Here is a 17,647-nt window from a genome sequence, read left to right on the forward strand (position 1 = left end):
AAAAGTTAATTTCTCAAAGTGAAAGACCATAAATTATAGTATTAGAGATGAGGGGAAGAGGGAAAGATATATATATATTAACATGGGAAGTGAATACCCATATATATATATATAGGGTTAAAAGGGAGGTGGAAGTCGAAAACGCGCAGGAGGTTCTCTCTCTAAAACTTAGAGAGAGAAAGTAGATCTAAACAATTTCTACCAAGAACATAGTACAAAAATCTTGTTTTGATCCTCCTCGGGTATGTTCCTTCCCTTTTCTTGTATTTTTGGTACAGATCTGTCTGGTTACAACCATTCCTATCAACAACAATTTCCATCTTCTAGAGAGAGAAACCAGATCTAACTTCAACTCCTCTCATCCTAATCTTTTCTAACATCAATCACGGATCTTGGCTGGAAACAGTCGGAGATAACGGTATCCCAGAACCCAATATGCAGGGACTAGATTCTTATCATATAAATTAGGTTTTTTATTCCTAGTTTTAGTTTCATGTATTAAGTTTTTGTTTTTCATTGTTGTCTAGTATATTATCTTCAGATCTGAATTATATATTTCCATTAAGAATCGGTTGTTTGTTTTAAGTGTTGTAACAAGGGAGATCTTGGATTAGTCAAGTAGTTTTTTTAGTTGAGAATTTGCCCTCAAATGAACAGCCGTACTTTATTTACCTGTTTGATTTTCTCTATCATGGGTTGATGGTGGACGAGCTCTCCGACGCCGGAAACAACAATAGTTCGGTGGAAGAAGATAGTGCACGCGTCACTTGCATTGCAATTACTAAACAAGGTGGATACACGTGTGACATACGTGTACGTTCTGTAAATGGGTCGCAACTTTTAGTGGGCCTTGGAATAGTTTGGTGGCCCCAAATCATATTTTATAGTTGGACTTGTTTCCATCACTATTTAGGCTAGACGTTTGATCCAGGAATAATTCAAAGGGTATGTGTACTCTGTGGCGCCCCGTGTTCCGAATCACGATTTGCCCGGCAGTTTATAAAAGAAACTCGGTCTAATACTAACTCAAACCAGTTTCAAATATAAACCCAAGCCAAAACTCTCATTACGGGTTACAAATCAAGAACAAACACAGCGGAAAATTAAATATAGTTTAAACCTTTTGAAAATATGTTCGGAAAATATGTAACCCAAAATAGTTTTCATAAAGAGAAAAACAACTTGAATTCATGTTTATGAATAGTTCACAGAAGAGACTGAATTTGGACAGAGTCTCCTCTATAAATTGAACATATCAAACCTGAAAAACCTGTCAACATTCATACATATCTCATAAACTTCTAAATATCAATAGCATCAAATAAAAAGTGATAATGTGCATATTATTTACATGTGTACAATCACAAACAAGTGAGAGAACGATCCTAACTATTCTAGATGATACATATATAATATTAACGTTGTGATTATGTTGAAAATATAATAGAAATTATAATCTTACATAATGTGAGCCGTCGAAGTAAACTATGTCACTCCGGGTCACCAATACCTGCAACTGAACAACAACAAATAGGAATGAGATAACCCGAAGGTCAGCTCAGTAGGATACCTAGACATCCTACCCGCACCACACACATCAACATTTTAATATATTAATAGTTATAAGTGTTACATATATACAGAGATATCAATATGCACACGAAGCAAAACAATATAGCAAGATAATTCTTCTAGCTTACCAAGATCACGACTGAATACGCCCTCAGTCGGGGTCACCTACTATTCGGCTAGGAAGAACCGGTAGGCCTTTGTTAGTGCGTAGGCAGGCAGCGCCTTATCGAACGTTTGACTACTGCAGTGTACACATGAATCCACGTAATACCCCGGTAAGAGCTTCCGTAACTCTCCCTTCGTCATCATCGCCCATCGGGCTGGCTTGTGATCTCAATACGCATCGAATAGTAAATCTCACCCAAACAATGATACGCTTAGAATATGTCATGACTTACCCAGACGACTATAAGAGTATCGTCGCTTAGTAGAGCCATATACCCACGGCGATACAATTATCTCGTCTTGAGGCGCGTCCTATCTCCGGCCAGATCTGACGCTTCCTCGCAAGGTAACTCATTGACCATTCGAATACCCAAACATATGCATGAACCTATAATAATATTAAATGATCTGATAGGCTCCCAAAGCTACAAGAACAGAGCCCTCCTAACAAGTCCCATCAACCGAAGGAGAAGAGCGTTCTTGTGTCTCAAGGTAGGGTAAACCCTGTTTAAAGCCAAGCTTTTACAAGTTTTCACTTTCAGGGATTAAGTATTTTCTTTTAAGAAAACTTAGGTAAACACCCTCTTTCGGTTCGGTGAAACATTGTACGTATCAAACACAACAGAATTCAAACCACACACACCAGTGGTTTAGCATAATAAATAAACAAGCATGGCATTGGGTCAGTCCCCTAATCACTCCAAGGGTCGGAATACCCCAACTCCCATCCTCTCCGGACCCCATTCCGGGTAAACTAGAATGGTCGTTACCAAACGGCTGGCCACGCACCGAGTGTAACCCTTGACATAATTCATGGCTAATCCATAACATAAAATAAACAAGGGGACCAACCAATGCCCGTCGTAAAACAACCATTACACGTAACACAGATCAAGCGATTCCGCCTCCATGTTATACACGCAGCTCAAGCGATTCCGCCACCACGTGTTTACAATTCACACAAAACGATCACACAGATCAAGCGATTCCGCCTCCATGTGATTATTTTTCAAAAAAACCAATTTGTTTTGAAAAGAGAAACATCCATAACATAGAGTGCACCACATACATACATATCAAACCATATCATATCATAAATTGAACTAGAGAACTATAAAAAGAAGAAAAACGACTATATATATAATGGTGAAACGGGGAATACCCGTGCTCCAAGTAAGATTCGTAGGATCCTACCTCTTCTTGCGCCTCCAATGGTGCTCCTGGCTACCCTTCACCTCTCTTCGAGTTCCCTATTGCAGTTCATTAGTCCTACTGAAATATGAAAAGGCAAAACGGTCATTTGACAGTTACATAACTGTCAAGAGTCCTCTTGCAGAGCAAGAATGCATAAAATGAATGAAACTATACTAGAAATGTCCTATCGACACTAAAGAGATCACTGAGACGTCCCATCGAATAACTGAAATACAAACAAATTAACCAACCAACTTCCCACAAACTCTATTTTACATTTCCGATACCCCATAAGCTGACAAATTATATAACGAACCAAATTCTATGAATCTTGAACTATCAAATCATAAAATGAACCTAATGTTACGAATCCATAACTCAACCTATCCATTTATGTTAACGGCAAGATTCGGGTAACCATCTCTATTTCAATTCATTATAGAAACTGATCCAAATATCAAATTTGAGCCGTAAAATAATTCGGCAGCAACCCGTCTATATATGAACACCCCAAAATAGTCTATAACATTCTAAACATGATTCTGAACATAAACCATTAGAAGAAATTGACTAATAATCGTCTAAATAGCTCCAAATTTCGATCCCAAATGAAATTAGTACCACTATACAGTATACGAAATAGCTATCACAAAACCACCAAATTCGGACGAAATTCAAAATTCTGAACGGATAGATATGTAGAACAAGCCGATTGGAATTACCTGGAATAAATTTCATCGAATTCCGATAACCGAGCGCGAAGAAATTAGTTGTCGAAATCAAACCATAAAAACTTTATAAATCAATTCACTTTCTCAACCTCTCTGTTCTTACAGGTGACTTCAAAAGAAAGCAAATAGCTTTTGAATTAAGTGGGGTGCATGGCAAAAGAAACGTGTACAATTGTGGCGTGAGGTGGTTTTAGAGAAATAATAAAATAATATATAAGCCGGTTATTTCATTTCAAAATCTCAATTTCAAATTCTAATTAACCCCCACGTATCCTCAACAAAAAAAAAAAAAAAAAAAAAAAAAAAAATTAACCCCCACGTCACACATGCATGCACGGTGGAAGGAAATAGTGGGTTGGGTTCATTTTTGAGTCCTACATTTACAACACCACCTAAACAAGTCCCTCGATTTGGCCAGATTGCAAAATGACCCCTGAAATCAGAACAAGTTGCAAATTTAACCCCTCTTTTGACTTGACCCAATTGTCAAATAGTCTTTCAACTAACCTTGAAAACATGGGATGTTACAATCCTCCCCCCTTATAGAAATTTAATCCCCGAAATTTAGATCAACTCGCTTCTTTATGCCCTGTCCTTTCGACCAACTCTGAATTTGAGAGAACCTGACCCATTTCGAAAATCACCAACTCACTGTATCTAACAAAAATCAATCTGACTAAACTCTATAAACAAATTAGATCCATTCCTTCATATCCCGAAATTTTTCTACATAACCACACGACTCAAGAATATTCAATAACAATAACGGTCCTTCATATGAAGAGATAAAGAAAAAAAATGAAGGCCTCTATAATATAATATACAAGAATAAGTTCTCGTCGATCCCACATCTTCATAACAAATACCATTCTCGATAATATAAGAAAATACCGTTGCCGATAATATAAGAAAATACCGTTGTCCATAATATAATAAAATAACGAATGAAGACCTCTATAATCTATAATAAATTTAAGTCAACATTGGCCTTGACACTATAATCTCAAGAAAAATATAGTTGTTGTCGATAAGATGATAAAATGAAAATAGAAGACCACTATAATATCTATACAAATCGTAGATAAACCAACCATCGAAAAATTCTACAATAATCTGAGAACCCCAGATACATCTAATAACAAACACAGTCTCAGACAATATAACCTCCAATATCAGAGTATCTCGTTGAACCAATATAATTCAACCCTACGCATTAGCCTTAACAGTACAACAATAACTTGCTAGCCATAATTCCTCAATCTCTAAATAAGCTGAATGTTGTCGATGAGAACCATTATAGTCTTATATGAAAAATATATATCCTTTAGAAAAATCGAACTCAATATCGTGCAGTCAACATATAACTTGAGAATACCATCTCGTATAGTACAACTGAATGAAAAGATGTACCAGATAACAACTGAACTTAGACAGCTATCCTTATCACTGATAATACTCTGACAACTGAATAAAAACCCCGACATAACTGACATTTGTGCCACATCTATAAATCTGAAGACCAACACATCTATTATTTCCAGGTGACGAACTACCATTCAGTGAAGTAGTCTCTCTCGATAAGGTTATGTGTCTGATGCCCCTAAATCTCACCACCAACAACTATAGCCGATAAAAGATATGTATCTCTATCATATAACTTTCTTTCAACCAGACCATACCTTATCTGTAATCAAACTAAAATAATACATGCTCGAAACAAAACCGATCAAAGTCAACCTCAACTCTCTCTAATTGATCTGATCGAAACTCATAAATGAAGGACGGTGTACAACTACCATGAGGTCCATAACACAAAAGGTCCGACTCATCTTCTCATCTAGTTAATCCTTCGTAGAGATGGTTTCGCACCATTATGATCACAATACTTCTTCAGTGGTTCAATATGTAGCTTTTTGATTACTCGATGGCATTTCTCATATTACCGATTCACCTAGGTTAATTACTCCTGGCAATATCTTCATATGAGAATCACCTGCTCGAGTGATTTAGGCTCACAAAATTTTACCACAAGTCCATCCATATCAGATAAGTTGTCCACGCATATTATTCCTTGGCTTTGCTGCCTAAAGTTCGTACACCTTATCGTTAGCACCATTTGTTGCTTTAGTTTCCCCGAATCGTTGCAGATTTTCGAATTTCCTTTCTATGGAGACTAGGTTACTAATTTCCATGTCATTGTCCTAATGAACGAACCGATACATCCATATATATCTTGTAAATTTCTTAACATTTTTTGATTGTCGATCTTTGTGAACTTGTATACTGCCAAAAGTCAACTACACTTAACTTCCTTAGGCACTTTTGTCTTTGATACTTTCACAATATCAATATGTCGTCCTGCCCAAAACTTTTAACTAAAACCTCTTATCAACCCTTGATTGTCCTCGTATACCACCTTGCACAATAATCAAGGAAAGATCAACCAACGTCAACCAATCACAAAGTGTTCCCTTTTTTTTTTTTGAGTAACTCGAAGTCACAGGAATACATCCACAACCATCTAATGAAATGAACCTGAACCTAGTATGAATGCAATTCGTACCTCAGTAATGCTTGGTGAAGGCTATCTTAATTGGACATAAATGTTGGCAAGAAAATGGTAATACCAAAGACCCTCAGTCTATGGGCAACCACAGATGCAACACTTATTTTGTGGGCAACCACCTCTTTATAACAATTAACAAATAGGTACTGATTATTAATAGTCATTAATATTGACAAAATAGACCAAATGCAGATCCTTAGATGAAGATGAAGTAATGACTCCATATCAGCACCACTGGATGTCTATCACTTTTTTGGAGTTACTAATTTTGATATAATTCATTTTAATTGTGTAAATATATCTGAATACTACAAGCAGAAAGAAAAATTAGATAAATGGAATTGGTGGATTAGAGCATCTCCAACGCAACACTCAATCTTAGAAACTCTGAGTGCCACTTAGGATTTTTAGAGTTTTTTCTTAAAATTCATCTCCAATGCAACACTCTATTTGGATCTCTAAGATGACGTGTCGAGGGTGGAATAGAGATATCTCAAGAGGACACTCTAGAAATAGAGTGTCCTCTTGAGATATCTCTAATTGTCCAACTCATCAATATTTGATTTTCAACCAATAGAAATCGAGTCTTTTATATTTTCTAAAATAACTAATTATTTATTGACAAAAATAACTATGCCACATAAGTAAATAAGATAAGTTTAGAGTTTTGCATTGGAGACAAAAAATATTGAGGATCTCTATTAAGGCCACCTAGGAGTGAGAATCTCAATTAGAACTTGACACATAGGATGAATAGAGATTTTTGTGAGTTTTGCATTGGAGATGCTCTTAGGAAGTATAAGACTTCTTGATCTTGCAAAAATTGTATTTTAGCACAAGAGTTAAAACTCATTTTCCAATGTCTCCAAATGTGTCTTTTGAGTTCCGATAATTTAGCAAACATTTCATAAAACTTGTTTTGTTTCTAGGTTTTCCAAGGTTTGGCTAATTTTGTCAAACTCGTCAAAAGAACGTCAATTAGTCAATCATGAATCATGTCGATATCTTGGTAAATTTCGTAAATGTAGAATGTCTCTTGTTTTCTCATATTCCATCTCGTTTATAGGTTATGCATTTCCACTGATTTTAATCACGATGTTTTAGCTTACTCCAATGCTCAATTCTTATTGTGATGTTTTCCCATCTGCGTGTAAATGTAAGAAATGATAGAATCTCAGGTGCTCTACTTTCTGCTCAACTAGTTGAGTTGGTGATGGGTTTGTTCAAATTGAATCCTTAGCTGGATTGTTTTCGCTGTTTCGAGGGATCTATGGACGTCAATTCAAGAGCTTCTCTGGTTCGCTAAATTTATCTCCTTGAGCTCTTGAATTTAGACCCAAGTTTCATCTAGTTCTGATGCCCATTGATGAGTAAGTGAGGTTTAAAATCAGGTATAAATATAGTACAAATTAACACTATCTCAAATTAAAGTTTATCTCAGTATCATATTTACCTAGGAGTGAACATCGGTTGGATAACCGACTTCTTGAGCCTATCCATAGTCCAATCCAAAGGGTTCGGTTATTTTAAATTTCAATCCGAACCAATCCGTTCATGGTTTTGGTTACGATGCATGAACGGTTTGGTTCGGTTAAATAACCGAACCAAAGGTCAATTATACTTAGAACGTGCTTAAAAAATTGTATTATCTCACAAAACCTCAAGTCTACATGTACGTGATTAATTCGACATAGTTTATCAACATTCAAGGAAGAGAAGAAAAATGATAAATAATTGAATCATATATTCTCACATATATAATATATAGAAAGTAATAATAAATGGTTTGGTTCGGTTATCTGTCAAACAAATCCATAGACCGAACCAAACCACTCAGTTTTATATTTTAGTATACAAACCAATCCGGATAATCATTGGATCGGTGTCCAAACCGCCCAAACCTGTTTGGATCGGATTGATTTGGTTGGTTCGGATACTAAATGTACACCCCTGTATTTGCCTAATAGAAACAAATGTCTTCCTCTCTTATAAAACACTTACCAATTGATAGGGTAGTGACTAAGAGAATGTTAAAGTATTTTGCCTCGTACAAAATTACAAATCTCGCAAACTACGCTCTTTTGGCGTAGGCGTTTAAGATACTTGGTGGAAGGAGGAGAGAAAGCAGGCAATATTTTCTTTACCGACAAGGGAGATTTGCTGTCTGGACCCCCTTTCATATAATTAACTTGTCGCTTGCTAATGATTGAAGAAAAGAAAAGTGCTAGTGGGATGTAGGGGGCAAACAAGAATCAGGGTTTCCACCCAAAGTTTAATATGCCTCTAACAAATATCGTGTTCCCCATACCATCGACTTGTAGATTCTTAGACGGATTTCTATATTAGTTAGACGAAGTTAAGGTAAAATTCATTTTTATAACAAGTTTCACATTACCCCGAACACCGAATCAATGGTTTCCCCGATCATGTTGGTCCAGCCAGATCCTGACAGGCCCAACTCCTTTAAGATAGGCTGGACCTAGTCCTTAGGCGGGCCAAGCAGGCATGCAATCTGGACTAGACCCGATTTGGTTGAGTTTTCAGTTTTTCAGATAATTTTGGCTCCTCCCCACAAAAGACTGGCACACGGGAAACAAGGTCAGGTCGAGCCGAGTAGCCGACCATGGTTGTGGAGGACATAAAAAAGTTAAAATAAAAAAAAGCATCTAGTTTACCTTAATTTTGTATATGATTGAAAAATAATTAAATTAGTGAAATATTACAATTTGAATGAACAAGGAGCAAAAAAATATTTTATATTGTATAAACTAGTCTGTCACTTGAGACATAAGTTTAGCCCTCTATTTTCATAAGTTTAGCCCTCTATTTTTTCAATTGGGGGTTTTATAAAGATCAAATAAACGGATGCTAACAACTGCTTGCCTAGTTGGTTGTTCATCTACTCTGAAAACCCGAGGTCACTGATTTGATTAATGGTGGGGACGGAATCCATCATTTATTGACTTGTGTTAAAAGCATATAAATAACCTAAAAGGTAAAAATGAACTTCTATGCCCTTAGGATGACCTTCAAGTCTATATACCAACCTTTAGGATCCAAGTGCCTTTAATGATTGGAGTTACCGGACTTCATCAATTCATGATGTATCTATATTATATTAAATGTAATGGCTCTTGGAGCCCACATAAAAAATTGACGGAGGAAGATTTTTTTAAAGTATAGGTTAAGCTCTTTAAGTAATTCTTTATCTCTGCTTCTATTCTATTATATGGTAATTAAGTCAATATTATGACATACATGTGATCATGTGATCATCTAACATATGTAAAACATAGATAAATAAGATAAAAAAATTGAATGTTAAGGTTGACGGTAGTTTGGGGGGCAAAATTGAACACTGAACAAATATAGGGGGGCATGATCGTCCTTATTTCTTAAAATGGATCCACCCGGTAGATGAACCCCAGTTTGAATAAAAATGGCTGGGTTGATCAAACTACCCTAAAGAACTTATGATGAGGACGATCTAAAAGCTCCTAAGGGTTCTTAGATCGTACCAATCCGAAAAATCGTCAAGAACATAGAAGTTTGAGTGAGAAAAATAGAAGTAAGCGAGGGAGAGAGAACAAAAGAAAACAAGAAGTTAGAGAGAGAAAATTTAGAAAAATAGAGAAGTGAGGGAAAGAACTGTATAGAAAAAAAAGAGACTAAAAGGAAACTGAAACAAAATAGAGAAATTAGAATGAGAAAGATAGAAGTTGAAGCGAGTGAAGTGTGTGAGAGAGAGAGAGAGAGCAGGAGTAAAAGCCTCCCCAGTGCAAAACTCAAAAAAACACAAAACTTGTGTCTCAATTGAGATTCTCTTTTCTAGATGACACTATTGAGATCCTCAATTTCAAAGACATCAGCTATCATTTACTAGATTGGTAGCTTTTTAATATTCAGTGGACAATTGAAATCCTCAATAGAAAATTCCAATATTAATTTTCTTCTTAAGACATTTTAATTAATCCTGCTCAATTCCGAAGACATCTCCAATTCAACACTCTAAAAACTTAAAAATTATTTAGGTATTATTTCCTAAATTGGTAGTTTTCTACTTAATACGGAGTCGACATTTGAAACCCTCAACAGAAATCTCAAATATTGAGTTTCTACTTCATACATCTTAATTAAATGTTGTCATATCATCTTAAGATCCAAATTGAACTTTGTGTTAGAAAGAGCTTTTCTTAAACATCTTGAGGAGCAATTAGGGCTTTTCCGTTTTGACTCTTTCAATGGAGATGATCTAAAAGAGAAGTGAAAGAAAAAATGGGGTGACTAAAACCCACCATTAAATCCCAGCCCCATAAGGGAGTGCAGGTCGAATAAAATTGACCCAAGTCATCAACATAGCTGGCGCCGCTACAACATCCAAGTGATTTCAAATTGATGTCTCATGACAACCCTAAATTTGAAAAGATATCTTGTTCTAGTGTAAGAAGGAAAAAAAGACAAACAAATGTCGTTTAGAACTTAAAAAAACGGCAATCAGATCAATGAACATATTAAAGAAGGAATTTCAGCAAACAGAGGTCCTCTCAGTTCTATTAATTTCAAAATTAAAACATGTTCAATATCCAAATAAAATTGGTTCTTGAGAAAACTAAAACACCACAAAACATAGACTGATTCAAATCATAAAAACCATTACCCAAACAAAATTTCTCTCTACTACCTCTCTGACCCTGTTGCTTCTCCTGCCAAACCAATTCCCATTGCTCATTTCTTCTTGGCAGCTGACTTGGTGACCTTGGCACCTGATGGATCCTTCTTCTCCACACTCTTGATGACTCCCACAGCAACTGTCTGTCGCATATCCCTAACAGCAAAACGACCAAGGGGTGGGTATTCAGCAAAGGTCTCCACAACCATGGGCTTGGTCGGAAGCATCTTAACCATACCGGCATCACCATTCTTCAAAAACTTGGGCTCCTTCTCGAGCTCTTTTCCAGATCGTCTGTCAATCTTGGTGAGGATCTCACCGAACTTCACAGCAATGTGGGAGGTGTGACAATCAAGAACTGGAGCGTATCCGTTACCGATCTGACCAGGGTGGTTCATGATGATAACCTGGGAGGTGAAGTTAGCAGCTTCCCTGGCTGGGTCGTCCTTGGAGTTGGAGGCAACGAAACCACGCTTCAGATCCTTGACAGCAACATTCTTAACATTGAATCCGACATTGTCACCTGGAAGTGCTTCCTGGAGAGCCTCGTGGTGCATCTCCACAGACTTAACCTCAGTGGTCAACCCAGTGGGGCCAAAAGTGACAACCATACCGGGCTTGATGACTCCAGTCTCAACACGTCCCACTGGCACAGTTCCAATACCACCAATCTTGTAAACATCTTGAAGTGGAAGACGGAGTGGCTTGTCTGAGGGTCTCTTTGGCTCATTGATTTGGTCAAGGGCATCAAGAAGGGTTGGTCCCTTGTACCAGTCAAGGTTGGTGGATCTCTCAATCATGTTGTCACCCTCAAACCCAGAGATGGGAACAAAGGCGATTTTGTCTGGGTTGTATCCAACCTTCTTCAAGTAAGATGAGACTTCCTTAACGATTTCCTCGTACCTTGCCTTTGAGTACTTGGGGGTGGTAGCATCCATCTATTAACAAAAACAGGACAGTTAGCATCATCAAACCAAGAAATGAACATCAAAATATCATAAACAATACTAAACTCATCACAATAAAATATACCTTGTTACAACAACAGATCATCTGCTTGACACCAAGGGTGAAAGCAAGAAGAGCGTGCTCACGGGTCTGTCCATCCTTAGAGATACCAGCTTCAAAACCTCCAGTGGTGGAGTCAATGATGAGGACAGCACAATCAGCCTGAGAGGTACCAGTAATCATGTTCTTGATGAAATCACGATGTCCTGGGGCATCAATAACAGTGCAGTAGTACTTGGTGGTCTCAAATTTCCATAAGGCAATATCAATGGTAATACCACGCTCACGTTCAGCCTTAAGCTTGTCAAGAACCCATGCGTACTTGAAAGACCTCTTGTTCATCTCAGCAGCTTCCTTCTCGAATCTTTCGATAACACGCTTGTCAATACCTCCCAACTTGTAGATCAAGTGACCAGTGGTGGTAGACTTTCCAGAGTCGACATGTCCAATGACGACAATACTGATATGAATCTTCTCTTTTCCCATGTTGAGTTCCTCAGAAAATCAAATAACTGCAATATATTTCAACAAACCAGTGGTAAGCCTATGACTAATTCTAACAAACAACTGCACATAATGGTAAACAACAACACATACTAATTAACATGTAGGCAAATTCGAATAACATCTTCAAACGTCCAATGTGATTGGTAAACCTAGATCTAACTTTCAGTAATGTACTGACAGCGCATCAAACTTGTAAAAAGGAATGAGATGAACATACAGATACAGATCCAGATCACGATTGAAGATTTTGAGTATTCATCAACGATAAGCCATTATCTAATCAAGCAACTACAATCGTACAAATCAGATCCAGTAAAATAAATTGCAACTACGACCTAAAGCTCAGATTCAGTGAGAATCAAATCCGACTACAAGTATAACAGTGAGATCTACTTAATACATGATCTAATATATTGAATAAAATGAATCATGAAACAAAATAACCTGATTATAGTAAACAAAATAATCGAGAAACTCTCAGATACTAATTCAATTAAGTTATTCAACAAACCTAGATTTCGATCTAAAAACAACAACAAAAAACGACGATATGATTCATGAAAAGAATTGATACAAATCATGCAAAGAAAATCACAGAAGATATTTGAATCTCTAAGAACAAATCAAGTATTCATAAATAGAATAGGAACTAAAAGAAGTAAGGAAGGAGAAGAAGCGAACCTTTGGTGATGAAAACGTCAAGGAAAAAAGCTCTCGCCAATAAGAGCTTTCGAAGTGAAGAGAGTCTGAGGAGGAAGCGGCTTCTCCTTTTTAAAACCCTCAAAATGCGATTAGGGTTTCATTTTTAGGTTTTATTGATCTAACGGTCTAAACCAAAAGTTCTATTTTTAACCGTTGATTTTGTGTGGGGAAAGATTTTGAATCGCTTTACGAAAAAGACGGTGCCCTAGTCACCGCGGCTTCCACTATTACAACAAAATGTCGACATAGGGCTTTGGTATTTGTTAGAATGACTGTATACTCCTGCGCTTCACCAAACCCTAATGGGAAGTTTTAAAAACGCCCCACCCACAAGTATTATTAGCGCCCTCCTTCTTTAGAATCTTCCTCCAAATTTTGCATTGAAGCGGTGCCATTATAGAGGGGGCCTTTAAAGCAACCCAACCCTAGTCCCGTGTTACCGATGCGAGTGGGGTGGGGTTCTGATACTCAATGTGCACATGGCCCCATGTACAACATTTCCGACTCTAAATTCACAACACTTCAGGTTTTAAGCAAGCTAGGTCTGAGTAACCTTATTAATGGGTTGGTATCACAGGGATCTAATCTAATGGCTCTCAATCGAGCCTTTAATTGAAGTACACGAGTTTTGAAAAGTTTTTTCTTTCCTTGTTGTCCATAGGTAACCTATCTAGTATGCGAGGGGGTGTCATAGGTGCGGCAAAATCGGTCCTCCATTAAACAACAAGAAATATTGTGAATTTGTAACACGAAAAGTAAAAGGTGTGAACTATTTCCTTGTAATGATGGAAAGATTGTTGTGTTGCTCTTTGTATTTACAATCACAAAGTTAAAATAGGTGTAGGAAGATTTATCCTTTAAGATGTCATGTAACAAAGAGTGAGAAGTCCAGTGAGCAACTTTTGATTCAAATATTTGATGATGTTTTGTGAGACTCCTTCTAGGATAAAGTGACAAACTTTATGTTTTGGAAAACATCATCAAACCGTATTAGTCACTCGTTTTTCACAAAACAAAGTTAGATATATAATAGAAAAGTTGGTTTCCTTTGTTGTGTTAATTCGCGAGAAAGGTCGTCCTTATTTTAGCCATCAGAAAAGTTACACGCCTGAGGATAACGTGAACCATAAGCAGCACAACAAAGATGGTTATTGCACCGATGCGATAATATACAACGAAGTAAAATGAATCAAACTTGACTTTAGTGGGGGAAAGACTATTATACAACAATTCTACAAGTTATGCAATTACCACCAATATATTATGAAACACTCGTGTGATGAATACTGTTATGAGGTAGTCGGATTATTCTTTGCACATCCAAAAGGTGTAAGTCTTGTTTTATGTTTTCACTAAGTTGTCATTATTGATTGCAACAAGACGAACAAGTTTAAGCACTCCCTTTTTCATGCGGTATCTCGAACTTCAACTGGGAAAACATCACTATTGCCTGTGCATTCATGTCTTAAGAGACTGGAGATTATTATAAGTGGGGTTGGAATGTGTCAAACAACTATATATGCCGGGTGAACTGCCTTGTGTTATTTTAACCGATAGAGAACTTGGTTTAATAAAGACAGCCGGCGTGGTATTTCCGAAAGCTCATCTTCTTTGTACATGACATACAAATAGAACGTTAAATCCCGTGCAACGACTACATATGAGGGAATCTTTGCTTGTGAAGATTTCATTATCGACTAACACCTCGTCACTTGGGTACGAAAAAGATTTTGAAACACAGTTGTCTAAGTTGAAGGTTAACTGGTTTAAAACTGATAAGGATGAGGAAATAATAACGGTATTGTTTAGATAATTGGATCACACCTTATAAGGGAATTTCGTACATTGTTTGATTAATCAGGTAAAACACTTCGGCGCTACATCAACGAGTATAGTAGAGGGTGAACATGGTAAACTTGAAGGGTTTTTAGCTAATTCAAAACGAAATTTTGTTACATTGGGAATCTGCACACCAGGTGGTAGAGCATGAGTTTGTCGGCATTACAAGCTCATTAACTATATATAAACACATCATATTTAAAACACAATATAAACTCACTAAACATAACAATAACATTCACAAGAAATTTACCATATATCATAACAAAAAGTCAAGATCAATTCAATGGCAAAAGTATTCACAAGAAGTTTAATACATTTCTTAACAATACAAAGTCATCGTAGTCAGCAAACTAGATCTACAGTACTACTATAAAGAAACATAATGCCAGTTTTTCTCATCATCCCCTTGTTCCTTGTGTATTCCGAATAGCTAGAATTAGACTCTTCACTTAAATCAATCTCATCATTTACTTCATGTTCACTTTCAATGGCTTGTTTTTCTCTTCTACATTTCTCGTACAACAACTCAAGACTTTTCATAAAGTTTCTGTGTATCTTTCAATTTGCCTAAAATTAAACGAAGTTTTTTTTGTTATATAACACAGACAAAATGTTAGTGTATGTCACATTTTCCTAGGAATGATGTAGTTATATAAAAAAAAGTCTGAAAAGTTAAACTTACACAACGGTTGAGTAACAAAGATGTTCTTTGATCAATTTCATCACTCGACTTAACTACTGTCATTGTTCTCTTAGATGGATGTGTCACAATTTTATCATGATTCGACTTCGCCTTGATTTTTAGATTTTTGATTCAAAAGATGACTACTCCAGTCATTCCATGTCCACGCACCCATGTTGGCATAGTTCTTGGCAGTCACCTAATTTGATCTCTTCATATTATGTTTTAGTGGCAACAGTGGTACACCTTGACAAAACTCAAACTGGCGTAAAACTCTGTTAGGATATATCACTGAAGTCGCCTCGAGACAAACTTAGAATCCAACACAATGCGCCCAAGGTCCAATTAGGTATTCGACACAGTAGGTTTTGTAGAGGTCCCATACAACCTAAGAAAATTAAATGTTATCATACACGTCAAAAATAATGAAACAATTTATTTGCAAGTAATATTTTTATATACTTACACTGGTATTAGTGAGGTCGTCCAACTGCTCACAACGATTCTTTAAAATCATATTATCCCTGGACCTCTCTTTTAAATTCAGGTTCACTATGACGGACCAATGGCATCCCCAATCGAAACCTATGAACTAAATTCGTTTTATAACTAGCGGGGAAGTGGAGGTAGATTCAACTCTGGGAAAAGAATAGTGATCAACTCAAAATATTTTGTGATAAATGACGACCATAAAATATATTCAAAGTTAAATTTTAATATCTGGACTAGAGTGATGCACCCTAACATCGTTTGCCTACCGTGCCCACTTACATAACCTAGCTCATGGAGTAAACAAGCCAAACAAATGGTCCCCCGTCAATACGATCTTAATGATCTGATGTCCCTCAAGCATAACAAATATAATACAAAGACCATACCACCACTCTTGTCAGGACACAAAAACTACCTATAACATATAAAATACATGCTCTAATAGTCATATCTTTTCTCTTTATTGGGTCGTCCTTAATGGAATTTTGAAACAGGGATCGTAGAAATTCAAGATTCATCTTTTTCACCTTTCCATTCTTAAGCTCTTTAATTGACCCTGACTTACTAAATCCAAGTGTTTCCTCCATAAGGGTATAAATTTCAGAGTAAGACATATTTAAGCTTTAACATCTTCCATGACTCGTCCATCGGTAAGGAGATGGAAAATGTGTTGTACGTCATCGAGAGTTATCATTATCTCGCCAAAAGGTAAATGAAGTGTATTGTTTCTAGGATGAAATCTCTTTACAAACGCATCGACTAACACATTGTCTATCTTTTGATGGGAGTAATTCGTTAAAGTTAAAAATGCGATGTTTTTTTATAGTGTCCATCACATAAGAGCATTGATTCTCAAGCTTCCACATGTCAATAATGGATACAGGGATCTTAACCTTTAACAATTATGTTGAGCATCCTGTAATTTTAGGAATGACTCATTACTCAAATAAATTAAATTATTTTCAAATAATACTTAACTAAAATACTGCAAAAATTTTACATCTTTGTTCCATATCTCTGTAGCTATATGATATTTAAAAGAAAGAAAGAGTAAAGGTTTTACTCATTACCAAATATAGAAAATTAGGTACAAATAGAATTGCAAATCAACACTATGCAATAAGTTGTAAATCAACACTGTGTTTAGGTTTTAGGGTACACATTGGAAGAAACAAATCAACACTGTGCAATAAGTTGTTGAGTTCTGAGATATATGTCTATTTATCCTCTGTATACCCTAAAACCTCTTTTCTCCCAATGTAAACGCGCATGACAAAGTTTCGAAGGAGGTTTACGATCTTTATATAAAATAAAGTTATATCTCAAGAGTTATCTTATTAATCTTTGTTGATCGAAAGAAACTAAACTGTTTAGCTCTAAAATTAAAATGCATGTATGAATAACTCCTTCAAGAAGACCCAAAAAACATACCAAAAATTTGAAGACTCTCTAAGCTTCATATAACCTCAAAATTAACAAGTTATGACCTCCTAAAATCTCTCGTACAGGCAATTACA

The 17,647-nt window shown here is 36.4% G+C and overlaps 1 protein-coding gene and 1 long non-coding RNA gene across 2 annotated transcripts; both read right to left on the bottom strand.

Moving 5' to 3' along the window:
- Positions 1-1,289: 1,289 nt before the first annotated feature.
- On the bottom strand, positions 1,290-3,019 carry LOC147558325 (uncharacterized). The gene is made up of 2 exons (XR_015233471.1): positions 2,932-3,019; positions 1,290-1,516 (listed from the first exon to the last, which is right to left on the bottom strand). It is a non-coding gene; the product is annotated as an uncharacterized LOC147558325 (long non-coding RNA).
- A 7,732-nt stretch (positions 3,020-10,751) lies between these two features.
- LOC147558326 (elongation factor 1-alpha-like) lies at positions 10,752-13,418 on the bottom strand. Its single transcript, XM_086659986.1, has 3 exons — positions 13,094-13,418; positions 11,930-12,417; positions 10,752-11,835 (listed from the first exon to the last, which is right to left on the bottom strand). The coding sequence occupies exons 2-3, from the start codon at positions 12,389-12,391 to the stop codon at positions 10,954-10,956; spliced, it is 1,344 nt and encodes a 447-aa protein (XP_086516112.1). The 5' UTR covers positions 12,392-12,417; positions 13,094-13,418; the 3' UTR covers positions 10,752-10,953.
- Between the last annotated feature and the right edge of the window lie 4,229 nt (positions 13,419-17,647).

This window comes from Eschscholzia californica, unplaced genomic scaffold (genome assembly GCF_041429995.1).
Source record: "Eschscholzia californica isolate CP2 unplaced genomic scaffold, dmEscCali1.0.p SCAF_2, whole genome shotgun sequence".
Lineage (NCBI taxonomy): Eukaryota > Viridiplantae > Streptophyta > Magnoliopsida > Ranunculales > Papaveraceae > Eschscholzia > Eschscholzia californica.